The sequence below is a fragment of the Morone saxatilis genome, unplaced genomic scaffold, assembly GCF_004916995.1.
Source record: "Morone saxatilis isolate NCDOM2014 unplaced genomic scaffold, NCSU_SB_2.0 Contig19, whole genome shotgun sequence".
Taxonomy (NCBI): Eukaryota; Metazoa; Chordata; class Actinopteri; family Moronidae; genus Morone; species Morone saxatilis.
The window spans coordinates 20,840,856-20,854,941 of record NW_023339751.1 but is presented as its reverse complement, the minus strand read 5'-3'; the positions used below and the strand labels follow the sequence as shown (position 1 = coordinate 20,854,941).

Below are 14,086 nucleotides of genomic sequence, written 5' to 3'. Positions count from 1 at the left end.
GAAGTCTGGTCCTTTCTTCAAGTCTCTACCTGTTTTGATAACCTGTTGGCTCGAGGCAAAGTGATCCAAAAGCAGTGAATCAGGAAATTGATAACTTGTCGTGTACAGGCAAAGAAAAAAAGAAACCCCCACCGCTATTGAATTCGTGAATATTAATAGGCACACCACCTGTGAGAATTAACTACACAGTCTTCCTTCGAGATGTTCCTTGTGCAGCTTGTGCATCTGTTCAGTGTCGATCAGAACCAACAATAGTCAAAAAAGTGAGAGAGGAATGCTACCCTCAATGAACGAGCAGCTTGTCCCTTGATACATCGTTTCCATACACTTAATCTAATTTATTTATGAGAAACAAAGGAGCATAGTGATACACATGCCAAAGAACAACAGATGAAGATAAGTAGAGGAGGCTGTAACGCTCGGTGCTCGAGACAATAGATAATGACTTGGTAATCGGCAGCTCTTGTGATTTGTTAGGCTAGGGTGCCCGTGGTTCTCCCGCTTTTAGGACTCAGCCCTTGAAGATCTCCCAAAGCGCTTCTGCCCATGTCATGAAGCTCCTCTGGCCTGGGGGTCTAACGCTATCTTGGCCCAAGCTCCAACTAAAGCCCCGAGCCTTTGCCGGGAGCCCTTGGAGAACTTGGCCCTTTCCTTATCTCAAAGTTAAAGGGAAGGGCGAGGAGCCTCTAACCCCATCAGCTCTGGGCTTAATGTTCAGCGCTAAGCACCGCGGGTCCGCCACACACACACCCTTCCTTGCGGCTGGCTCCCAGCTTAGGCCGCTAGCCGCTGTTTTTTGTTTTAATTTACTCAGGAATATGAGACATTGTGGGACAGCACTGGAGTCTCTGTGTCTCCATAAATGTTTTGGACACTGCGCGTGTCACATCATTTGAACTATAATGCATAATGTTGCAAGTTACTGTTCTAAAAGCTGGGCAGCTATTATGAAAAGCTTGTGGTAGTTTTGGGGTGTAATTTGTCAGGGCGCGGATTTCAGGAGTGGCCTGAGAGTGCAGGAAGAAGGCTGCACTGGTTCTGTTCCTCTTGGCCCGAGCCCAACTGCTTCAAGAGGAAAACGCCTGATGTGCGCATAACACACAACACACACACACACACACACACACACACACACACACACAAAGAAATCACGCACACACATTTACAATGATATCCATTTATAATCAGCACAAAATGAGAGAAACAATTTGTGTAACCCACCTTGTTTTCTGTTTCTCCCTCCAGGCTGTAGCAGCAGCAGCAGTGATGGCGATGAGGACAGACAGATGGACAGCCTGTACCTAAAGTCTCTGGAGGGCTTCATTACCGTGGTAACGTCAGACGGCGACATGATATTCCTGTCCGAGAACATCAACAAATTCATGGGGCTCACGCAGGTACACAGCCGTTAAAGGGCACCAGGAATAGAATAAAACACACGTGCAGACAGGCATTCATTTTGAACGTGATGAGTCACTTCACTTTTAATATCCACACTAGCAGAGTTGTTGAATTAGTTATTAGTACAGTGTTAAAAACACTCACATTGCCACGTTATTAATAATACGCTATAGTTAAAACCAATCAATAAAGACAATACCGTTTTTTGGTCAATAATTTTAATACATTTTAAAGCTTTCGAACTGTTTAAAATACTACCAACCCAAGACTGTCAAACATTGCAAATAAAGCTTGCGTAATTCATGTACATAAACTAATACATAAAGTACATGAACTTAAATTGTCTTGGTTTCACACTGGACACGAACAGCGGCCTTCTGGGTTAAAGTCCTGTGATTGTTTAAGCCATCTACTCACCCTGCCACCTCCATATGTGGAGTTATGTCATTTGACTTAGATTGTGGGCGCATCTAGATATGACAGAAAGTGGGGGTTAGACCGGGTGGCTTAAACATACTGTATATGATGTCTGTGACGTCCTCACAGTTTTACCAGCAAGTTTTTTTCTTTTTTTCATTTAATTGATTTAGTTTGATTATGTCTTCACCAACACTATTATAACACTAAACCAACAGCATTATTATGATTATTGAAGCATAGAATAAGAAAAGAGAATAAAATAAACTTGACCCATGCAGATGTAATTACTGCAGACTCAATATACAAATACTACTTTTAGTATGAATGAATTTCTCTCCCGTTTTCTGTAATGAAAAGTATTTCTTTCTGTTTTGTGGTATAAATTACTTGTATATATTTTGCTATTTTAAGTGTAAAAAGCAAAGAGGAAAACCTTAACACAGACAGGGAGTCACAATCGGAGACATGGACATTAACTGTCCGTCAGACGAGTCTATTGTGTTTGTGTGAAATGCTTCTCATGCTAGCAGTGTGTGTTCAGCCCAGACACTGAGGTTCAACTCTAAACAAACTCAGCATTTTGTCGTTCTCTGGCACCGACTTAAAAAGTAAATGGTAGACGAGGTGAAGTTGACTGTAAATTGTGAAGCATGGGCTCTTCTTTTTTTGTTGATTTACTTCAGCGTCCACGCCGATGAGCTTCTGTTTGTTTAGTGTCGAAGCAATTTGGGTGTGTAGAGTTGACACACTTTCTGTTATTTGTTCGATCTGTCTGGCTGTCATTACTCGTGCTCACAGCCCAGTTCTTCTTCTGTTTATCACAAAACAAACCACTGTTGCTGCTGCCAGAAATTAAAAGCACAGCATGTCAGAGTTTTGAGACCAGATACTCTGACAGTGACAGCACAGATATGTATTTCTATAAAAATGTTATGATATTATGTTTGTTTATTCTATCTTTTATATTTCACAAAGTTTTTTTTATTTTTTAGGTGGACCTCACCGGTCACAGCATCTTTGACTTCACCCATCCATGTGATCACGAGGAGATCAGGGAAAATCTCAGCCTGAAGACAGCTGGTCAGCACACACACCTTTTATCCACATATTCATTCTTGTTTTTACCTCATTACAACAATGTTCCACAAACAAATGTCAGTGTCATGCAAGTTTTGTGTGTGTCATTCTCACCCGCCCTCTTTATTCGACAACTACAGTAAATCTGTCTTATTCCTTCTAGAAGTGTAACTAGAGCAACAGTCATGGAGTCATCTAATCAGCAGGTCCCATAAAAGCATAAATGTGCTCGGCAATTCACATCGATTATGACATGTCTTGTGTTGCAAATTAATATTTTGACCTGAGAGTTGTTGCTGTAGTATTATAGTAGTAAGAAGTAAGAAGTTGATTCTGAAGTTTTGGCCATTAGTTTTTAAGGTCATGGAACCAACATTTTTATCAAGGGAAATTTGAAATGAGTAAGAATTAAGTAAAATAAAGTACAAAAACATACAGAGAAGAAAATAATATATCCAAATAAATATACACTTTAACTACAAGCAAGAGTGTGACAAAGGTGTAAGAACAAATCAGGGCAAATTTATAGCACAAATAAAGAAAAAATTAAGTATAAACAAATAAACAAATGTTTCCAACCTCACAAGTAAAAAAAAACTCAAAAACTCATCACAAGTGTTGAACTTTGAGGGAAGGACAACTTTGTTCCTAATGCAACATTCACACCATGTCGGTAGACTGAGAAGAATGGGAAGAACTCACAATTCCATCTTGTACATATTAAATAAATGGAAATACTGAATATTAGCATTTTCTTATCTTGTGACATAATTTTTGGTGTTCCTTCTTAGTTAGCTGAATTGATTAATTAAATTCATTTTGGATTGGATGGCTCAGTTGTGCACAAAATATAGGATACAATCTGTAATGTAATTCATATTAAACAGAAAAATCTTATTTTACATACCTCCTTTTCAGAACTAGTTCAATAATGGTCAACCATAGATGGTCTAATAATGCTTAAAGCACCCTAAATATAACTGATAAAGTTTTAAACAACTACATGTTTTAATTTTATAACCCTTGACTTGATAAACTATCTATTGAATTCAATTTACTTTTAATTCTAATTCCTCTTTTCTGTGTATATATAGTAGATTTATATTAGTTGTATATAGGTTGCCCCGCACCTTTGCACAGTAACTAAAGTATGGAAGAATAAGTGAGAAGTACAACATATACATTGCTTTGTTCAGACTTCATACGTTGTGTCAGGGTCCGCCCACAGACAGTTCAGATATGAAATTAATTCAAGGTAAACAAGGCAAAAACCCATACATGTGTGGCGTTATGTAATATTGTCTATCTCATGAACAAGTGTCCAGAACAAACAAGAGAACAGAAGGTCAGAGACCGTATAGGGAGGTACAGCAGGGGAGTGTGTGCAGGAGCTGGTGTTTATGTGTGCTGAGTGGAGGGAAGGACGATAAGAGCTATGAGCTTAGGGAGAGAAAGAGAGAGACTGAGAGAGAGAGAGAGAGAGAGAGAGAGAGAGACTGAGAGAGAGAGACTGAGAGAGAGAATAGTGTGGTGTCCTCAGCAGAAAGTCAAACACACAAACTGCTTTTCTTTTTTCTGCCTAGACTCTTTTTACACAAAAGAATAAACATTAATACAACTGCATAACACTGGAAAATGTAACTGACTAAGGTTTAGGATAATTCTCTCTCTCATACACACTTACACACACACACACACACACAGGACACGAAATTGGGCCAAGTTGTTACATCACAAGGTCAGAGTTCAGCCCCGGAGCTGCAGCCACAGAGCTATGTGGTGAAGTGTGCCTTTTGTCAATCTGCACACTCACAAGTGTGTCTTTATCTTTATATAGTTATACTTAAACAAAACAAACAATACAAAAGAAACCTCTATTCATATGTGTGTTCATTTATGTTTGTGTATTAGGTCTGTTCAAGGGAAACGGTCTATAAAATATTCGGTATTGTTTGACTTGTGTGTTTTGTGGCCACTGCTGATAAGAGGTATCAACCACAGCATAGTGTATGCGATTGTGTGTGGGTGCGTCTGTGTGTGTGAGACCTCAGCGAGTCTAAACCTTGACAGTTTTCCTAGTGACATAAGGGAAAGGCAGATAAGAGGACGGTTACCTTTAACTTTTTTGTTCAGTTTGCCACTAAAAACAATAAAAGAAAATATAATCAGAAATACATTAATTATAGCTACAAGCAGCAATTATGTGGCTGGGCTTCAGTTTAGTCATTTCATCATAAAGGAAAAAAAGTCAAATTAAACTCCTGATACTCACAAGTAAAATATTTACACGTTTTTATTGCTGTGGTTTCAAAGGACAAAAGCATCAAACTGAAAGTGAAACATGAGTTTTAAAGGCTTGTATTGTTAAACAAACAAGACTAAAATCGAGAAGACTGACTATTTCTAAATAGTTATTCTGAGTGCCATAATGCCTTCCACCTGGTTGGATTCAGTTGCATTCCCCTTGAAATCAGGCGAAACGAAGCGTTGGAAAGACTAGCACTTCTGTCCACAGGGGCCGCTAGAATCAACCCAACATTAAAATTACTGAGAGTAGATGCTTTAAGGGTCTGAGCTGCAATTTGTAACAGTGTAATTCATATTACATAATTAAGGACCAGTGTTTAGGATTAAGTGGCATCTTGAAGTTCCAAATTCCAATTGTTTGTCTATAGCTCAGCCTTCCAAGAGAACGGTGGCCATGAAACTTGTGAAAAACGTTTGTCTGTTCTGGGCTATGGTAGAAAAATGGCAGTTCAACATGGTGGCCTCCGTGGTGGCCTCTGTAGATAAAAATGATTCATTCTAAGACAACGAAAATGCAAGATTGTTATTATCAGATGATTATTTTCAGATGATTATACTAATGAAAACATACCTATGAATATTATGTTATATTTCTGCCAATAGATCCTCATAAATGTTACACACTGGACCTTTAAGACCGGAAAAATTGTGCGATGTTAACTGTAATTGCCTTCACAAAACAAACAAGAACATTGATGACACAAAAAAATCTGCTTTGCGTTTCTGTAAATTCATCACTAACAACAGTTACTTTTGTTCTTCCATGTTCTGTCAGAAGCCACATATAACACACGTGTTCATTGTCCTGCAGGAGTAATATTGGTTGAACTCTCCCCCTGTGACTGTATGTTTCAGGCAGTGGCTTCAGTAAAAAAGGTAAAGAGCTGAGCACTGAACGAGATTTCTTCATGAGGATGAAATGCACGGTGACCAACAGAGGACGCACCGTCAACCTTAAGTCCGCCAGCTGGAAGGTGAGAGAGAGCTGCTGCAGCTACAAGCCAACACATCTGCAACATCTGTGCATCTCATGTGTGCAGGTCTTGGTTATGAAAATAAAAGAAACACATCCCATACATTCCATACAGTGATTACTTCTAGTTGGCTATTCAATAGATCATTGGTTTCCAACTATTTTGGCTTTTGATGCCTTAAAATTAAACATTGATCAATTTGCTGCCCCATCCAGACAAGTTGATTATCTGAAAATATTACACAGTTAGCCAAAGAGCAATTTGTCCTTGTCAGACTGATTTATTTGAAGAACGTAGAGGCCTGAGGAGATACAATTATCCAGCAATTTACAAGAAAAGGCAATGATTACACAAAAGGCTGAAAAATAGGCTTCTCTTGCAATTTTTTTTCTGTTTTCCCATCCTGTTAACAATCACTCAACCCCTAAAATGTATTTAATGCACTTCCAAATTAAGTAAAAAACTTAAAATGGATATTTATTGGACACAAATCTGGCTGTGCGAGAAGTAGCAAAGAACAAAAGTGTTCTTTTAAAGTGTTAGCATGTAAAGTCCTTTAATGAACAGGTAATTTGACAAAAACGACAAGACGTCAGGTCAATATCAGCTGATAAAAACACAAAACACCAGCGTCACCTCCTATCCACTGACCTCCAGCTTTATTGCAACACCGTGTAAGTTACTTTTTTCCTCCTGCTGCTCCCTCCAGGTGCTGCATTGCACCGGACAACTGAAGATGTACAACAGCTGCCCTCAGCGAGGACTGTGTGGCTTCAAAGAGCCTCCGCTCACATGCGCTGTCCTGATGTGCGAACCCATCCCACACCCTTCCAACATCGATACACCAATGGACAGCAAGACCTTCCTGAGCAGACACAGCATGGATATGAAGTTCACCTACTGTGATGAGAGGTAGACAGAAACACATACCTAGTGGGATGCACGCAGCTTGAGGTTGGATGCATTACAGATAGTGAAACAGGAAAAAGGGCAGACGTTTATGAGGAGAAATAGTGTGTGTATATCACCGTCTTTGGTGCTTCATCATGAAGGCCGTAAGCTGGATTTATCTTGGAACTGAACTGTAGAATAAGTCTGTCAGACAATGAGAAGAAAATGTTTTCTTTTACTTTTTGGATCTCGGGCAATGAGAAAACAAGTGTGATCAGTTTGATTTATTTCAGTAATAATGTCAAGGACTTAAGCCCAGTTCGGACCAAAGATTTATGACGAGACAGCACAGTTTTAGAAAGTTGCAGAGAAAAATTTTAGTGGTGCGACTGGTTGTCGACTCAAGCTGGTTGATGGCGTTGCGTGCAACTCAGCTTGTCAAATATCCAGTGGCTGTTTTTAGAACGTCACCTGTTTCAACAGCCAATCGGCCTGTTGCAAAGTCAGCCGTTTAAGTCAGTTACAGTCTGTCAGCTGGTTGAAATGTCAGAGTTTTGGACGGAGGAAAGAGAGGATGACCTCTTTGACACAAACCTTAAAATGTACCCATGCACACATGGACAATCAAATGCCCATCAGAAGTTAACAGAGCTTGAAATTATGTCTTGAAATTAGTTATTTTTTCCTTATAAACAATAAAAATTAAATTAACAGCCATATGAAACAAAATAAAAAAAAAATCACATTTTAGAGTTTGAAACCAGAGAATGTCCTTGAAAAATTATTTAACAAAAACAGAATTACTGTTCTTATTGAATCTTTAAAGAACCGCAGTAGAGTTCAGTAAAACAGCACCTTCACGTTGTAGACCTCTGCCAGTTAAAACACAGTACTTAAAGCACAAGCTACACACACAAACACACACACACACACACACAAGACTTTCTGACTGATTGCAGTGTGTTGACTGAAACAGTTTGACTTGGCAGGGACGTCAGTGGGAAATGTAAGCCAGAGATGAAACATTAATACTTTAATAAGATGCTGTCACGACATTGTCAGATTGTGGCAAGTGTTCCCAATCACAGATACTTCTGTGTAGACTAGCCTAAAAACACACACATTCCAGTATTTCAAAGCTGTCACTTGCGCTGCCATCTGACATGTCAGTTATGTCATTGGGACAGAGCACGTGTGTGTGTGTGTGTGTGTGTGTGTCATGTTTGTGAAATGATTTGTCCCTTTGGACTTTAACTTCGTTACACGCACAGAGGCCATCTTTAAGCCAAAGAACCGGCTCGTTTGCACCCAAATATTTCTCTCCCACTGGCATGAGGAGGTATGACGAACACACACACACACACACGCACACACACACTGATTCGAGTTACACAAGCAAATGCTTGCAGACCTGTAATCTTATCAAGTTGCTCATGCAGGACAAAGGTTTCTTTTGGAGAAACCTTTGTTTCTGCATTTGTGTATTGCGTGCACATGTCTGTGCATGAGTGTGCTGCAAACAAGGACCCATTTTCTTTTTCGCCTTTTTGGTGCAGTTTAATAGCTGCCCAAATCTTCTCTCCAATTACGCAAATGAGTTTATTGTTGGTGGGTCGCCCTCCTGGCTCAGCAGGGACTTAGACTCATTAGGGAAGGGACAAAAAGTTTCTTTGGCTAATGTCTGGCAGAGTGAGAGGTTGAGTAGGGAAAGGAAAGACAAAACAAGAGTCGGAGCAGGGAAGGAAGGAAAAAGGAAAGAGACTTCTCACGTAATGGAGAAAGAGTGAGTAGGACCAAATGCTGAATGAGTGGCAACATCCAGGAGAAGTCCAACCTTATAGGCTTATACAACTTGTTTAAAACTCATGAAAAGTCCAGTTGATTCATTGCATATGATTATTAACACTACTCATCTGGTTATATTTTCTATCTTCCATTTATCTAACCACTGCTTCCTTTGCCCCTGCCCTTAATTCACTTTCTCCCTCAGCATCTCCTTTCACCACCGGTTTTCACCTGATTTTGTCCACTTTACCTCTCCTCTCTTTCATTTTCTCTGCCCTCCCTCACTCCCTCCACTCTGAGGCCTGCATCTGTCAGTGTTATGTAATCTGAGGAAGAGTCTCTGCACCACCAGTTCTCTCTCCCCCTCTCTCCCTCTCTCCCTCTCTCTCCTTCTCTCCCCAGTCACTCTCACAACAAATCCATACGACACATCATCATCCACACATTGTTAATCTTCCTCCTACTGTGACTTAGTAATTTCAAATCAATCTTCACGATACACATTTTGACCAAAATTCCAGGAATTCTAGTCTGGGAATTCGTATTTGTCAGAAAGACTGAGTGCTACAGCACATAGAAATGTTGCAATGAGACCAAAATAAAGTAAAACCATCTTTTTTAGTCTTTCCACAGTCTGCAATAATCATCAGATGAATGCGAAAATATTATTGAAAGTACGAACGTAAGCTAACGTTTATCCTCGTGGACAAATGCACCCAATATCCACTAAAAGTGTCTGACAACATTATGGAAAGGGTCGCTACAGAGATTGGCCTTTTGTTTTTACCAGAAACAGCCATAATATCGCTGTTGCTCACCACTCTCCACAGATAAAAGTTAGTTTTACCTTGCATATCCTTGCAACATTGTAACTTTATTTAAAGTGGACAGAAACAACATAAAACTCACCAACACAGTCTCTGTTAGTCTTTAAACTGTTCCAACAATCACTATCTCTGCTTTGGTTGACATAAATATTTAATTCATTGAACTAGATGATAAAAGCAGCAGTTACAGTCGCTCTACTTAGCTGCATATGAAGCAGACTGGCGATGTAAACAAATCACAGAGAGGCTGCGATAGCAACACAGGCAGAGGGAGGGTGATATCTTCTCTGCTCAGGACTCCCTGACTCCACTTTATCTTTACATAGTTTGCTGCTATAGTAATGTTTTAAATCGCCTATATATAACCTTTAAGTTAGAACATGATATACAGTTTATGTAGTAAAAAAAAAATGGACAGAAAGCTCAATTTAATTTTTTTTATTTGTCATATCAAAAAAGTGGGCAAAAGTAAAACAGATCCTTGTTTGGGACTCATTCACAGTTTTTGCCTGGAAGCTAAATTTGATGCCACCATCAGTTAAAAGAAACTAAAATGAAACATCCATTGCATAGTGTGCTAAAATCTTTTGTAGGTAAGTTGCACTACGGGTTAGTTTTGTATGTTACCAAGCCAACCCAAGCTCATACATAATGGTTGCATAACACTTACAAACAGCTTATTTATTCGAGATAGCACAGGATTGTCTACATTCATCGTCCCAGTTTATCCTCTCTGGTCTCCTTGCCCATAAAACCTTGTGTTTAGGGGGTCATTTCCTGTTGTTGGTTTGGCTCATGTTCTCACAGCAGTTTGTTGGGAAGAGACTACACCAAACTAAGGGAGCGAATAACCCACTCCAAGTATGTTTGGTGTTAACTAAGTTGATGTTTATCTTCTACTCTCAGAAAAATGCATGTAACTTAATGCACCTGAATGTTACGAGGTAACTGAATGCCTTTTTTTTCTTCAGATTACTGTAATCCTGTAATTTACCCCCAAAACCTGTATATTGAGGTATTCACTGGGAAAAGAGAGCTGGAAAGAAACAAAAGGAAAAGGGGAGGTTTTTAAATGAGGTAATTCAAAGCCAGCAACAAAATCCTCATTAACAAAGTGAACTTGTGTTGAGAGCGACAGAGAGAGATTAGCTGTTCCCAGAAACACAGGGAGTTAGCAGAGACAGAGAATGTGAGCAATTCTTATTTTTGGAAGACTGCTCACCTCTCTTGTTTGATTTCCAAATCGTGTGTGAAGCCTTTTGAAGTGCAGAAGTTCAGGACAGGGTTGCGTGCAAGAAGGAAATCACAGAAAAGTTAAAATTAATAGCATCAAATCCGGTGCATTATTAAATGTGTGTGTTATATGTGTGTGTGTTACAGGGTAACAGAGTTGATGGGTTATACTCCTGAGGATCTGCTGGGTCGCTCAGTCTACGACTTTTACCACGCCCTGGACTCAGACAGCGTCACCAAGAGCCACCACAACTGTAAGCACACACAACTGCTACGGATACACACTCAAGTGCAATTAAATGAATATGAATCCTTGCTGGTGAACATGAAGTTATTCAAGGAGGTGAAATTTGATTACCAATAAATGTTAAGTCATTCAGGGGACAAATCAGATCTCTCCCATATTCATCATATGAACTTGTGGGTTCAATAAAGTAAAAATAAATACATTCAAAGGACCAATCAGTAGATAAAATGTTGTGCTCCTTGTAAATTTAACTTTAACTTTAACTTGTTCTAGATTCGGAATTACAGGATGTGGTCCGTAATAAACATTTTGCAGGACAAGCCAAAAGCGAAAACTTTTACCTACAGTAACCGACATAATAACAGCCCATTTCATGAGCTTTTACAGGGCCTTGCGCTCCTGATAGCTTTCATTTTTTTTACATTGTCGTTTTGGTTTCCAAATAGGCCATGTGTCTGTCAGATTAGCAAAAACATATTCTTCCGTTTTTACACAAAAGTCCCATTTCGCACTGAGCTGATAAGATTAGCAGCTATTCCTGTTGAGAAATTACAGGACGACCAGCGAGTTCTCAGAAGAACAGTAAGTAATTGTGGCTGTGATAATTACTGGAGTGTGGGTGAAAATTACCAACATACGCTTTCGGATCGAAATCACTTTTTGATATTAAAGTCACCTTACCTATAGATGGTGTTGATGATGTGAGCTTTATGTACTCTCATGTTAAGTGCATGTTAATTTAAATATCGATTCCTTTTGAGAAGCAAAAGTCATAACAAAATGTTAATTAAGTATGAATATCAGTCTGAATTTAAGTTTTCTTTTCACTGTTTTTAATTCCTGTGTGGTGATACATTATTGTCTATTTGTGTGTGTGTGTGTTTTAAATATTTTATATTCTAATACCCAAATGACTATAGTGAATAAGGGGCAGCTCACATTATATTCAATAAAGACAAATTCATATAATGTAAGCTATCGTATTACAGTATAAGAACAGCAGATGGATGCTAATATTTCCCAACATTTACATTTCATTTGATGTAATTGTTCTTTTTTTATTTATGTGTAAGTTATGTTCAAGTAAGCAATAAAAATAAATCCTGTTTGTGTATATTTCATTCACAAATCTTGTCTTGAGATCTTTTTGCCAAAAAACATTTAACATGTAACACTTGTTCACAGCACTCTCCCAACCTGATATCGAAGCTTTAGTTTAAGTTAAGTAATGCAAGACTGAACAGTGTTGATTTTTGCAATGAATATATTTGTGCTGAATGTCCTATTATGTGAAAATAACGAAAATACTGTAGCCTGTCAGCTTGTCAGTTGAGTTGTGAGCTAACAAACTGGCAAAATACAAATAGTTTTCATTATTTGTCTGCTAAACTTTATTCTTCACCTTGGAAATCTTAGTTTGACAAAATAATCTTATTGTACACTTTTTTTCTGGATCTTTCCACTATATGTTCCCATGGGGTTTTGATGATGATTTTCCAAAATCTAGTGGAGGACACAGTTTATGTTGACTATTCTAACCCAGAATTTGATTATTAGGTGCACTAAAAATATCAAATAATCATAATAGGCCTTTTTCACAGCAGACATTTTTTAAATTTTATATATTATAATTAACAACTGATCTGCTCTGTTAAACAGAAGCAGACTATAGATTACAAATACATCTGAAGATGCTTCTCATCTTCATTCACCTTAAGTGAATGTAGCCTTGGCCAGGAGAGGGTTGATGTCATCCAGGCGGTAACACATCTTCATTGGGGTGTTCGACCTCATCCGCAACACCCTCCGATGGTTGGGTCGGCAGTGGTGGCAAGTCACTGCCCATGCTGTCCCCTCCTGGTTTCCAGCTTAATCTCTCTCTGCTCCATAACCAGCAACGAGGCTCTTTCCGCTGCCTCCCCAAAATCCTGCGAGCTGCTGTTCTTTCTCTCTTTCCCCGTCATTCATAATGGCTGTGAGCTATTTTCTCTCCACACCTGACTGAGCAGGGAATCCTCTACAGCCGAGCCTCGACCGGAAACAGCATGCCCGCCATCCTTTCCCCCTGCAGTCCATGCAGAAGGTCTTGTATTTGGGCGCTCCTTTCTTTTCCAAGGCCTGTTCACACCCCAATCTTCCCATGGGACTGTAAGTTTCTATGAGGATGATCTTTTTTGCCTCTTCAACACAGTACCACAAGTTCCGGGCTCAGGGTTGTCTGGAACCAATCTGGGGGAACTGCCAGTTCCTCCCAAGTCGACCTTCATATCCCATATTGGGCCTTTTGTAGTAGCAACTGGTTCTTGTTGTTGCTGTGGTTGGTGGCTTTCCCCTCCCTTTACAAACTGGATGATTTTTCTCCGAAGTGGTTGCGTTTCTTTTTTCTTCTCCTGCCTCTAAGCTGGGTCGCTCTCATGCCCCACTTGTGCAAGTATTGTTGGGGTTGGAGTGTGTCATACATAGTAATTCAGCGCCATCATAATTGTATTATTTTACATCTGTGCTTTTCCTGCTGTGACATGTTAGAATGTTTTCCATGAATGAGTCTAAATGTCATCTGCAATTGAGAAGAGAACCGTTTGTGCTGATTTAAATGCTGTCAGGGGTTTTTGGGGGCCTTGTTCATGTACCCTCTTATCTTTAAAGTCCCATTAAGTACACTGCTCACCGTACACATTTAAACAATTTCACTTTCATTATATGCCCAAAGACCCCAGAAAACAACCAAGTACTATGAGTCAGGTGAAATTGAAAAGGTGTTATCTGGGGTGTCCTGATATCCCTCTCCTGGCAGAGCGGCAGGGGCCCCACGTACCAAGGCTGTGTCCTTCGCTGCAGCCAGCATGGGTTTGAATCCACCTGTGGCTCTTTGGCTGTATGTCACCCCCTATATCCTCCTATGTACATATATACTAATAATATAT

General features: G+C 39.5%; 1 protein-coding gene across 1 annotated transcript in view; it reads left to right on the top strand.

The window, feature by feature from the left end:
* The window catches only part of epas1b (endothelial PAS domain protein 1b), a 69,123-nt gene that overhangs the window by 41,657 nt on the left and 13,380 nt on the right, over positions 1-14,086 (top strand). Inside the window, exons 3-7 of the mRNA XM_035663673.1 lie at positions 1,246-1,397; positions 2,814-2,901; positions 6,061-6,179; positions 6,889-7,091; positions 11,063-11,169. Coding sequence (XP_035519566.1) covers positions 1,246-1,397; positions 2,814-2,901; positions 6,061-6,179; positions 6,889-7,091; positions 11,063-11,169 — 669 coding nt within the window. The remainder of the gene's footprint in view (positions 1-1,245; positions 1,398-2,813; positions 2,902-6,060; positions 6,180-6,888; positions 7,092-11,062; positions 11,170-14,086) is intronic.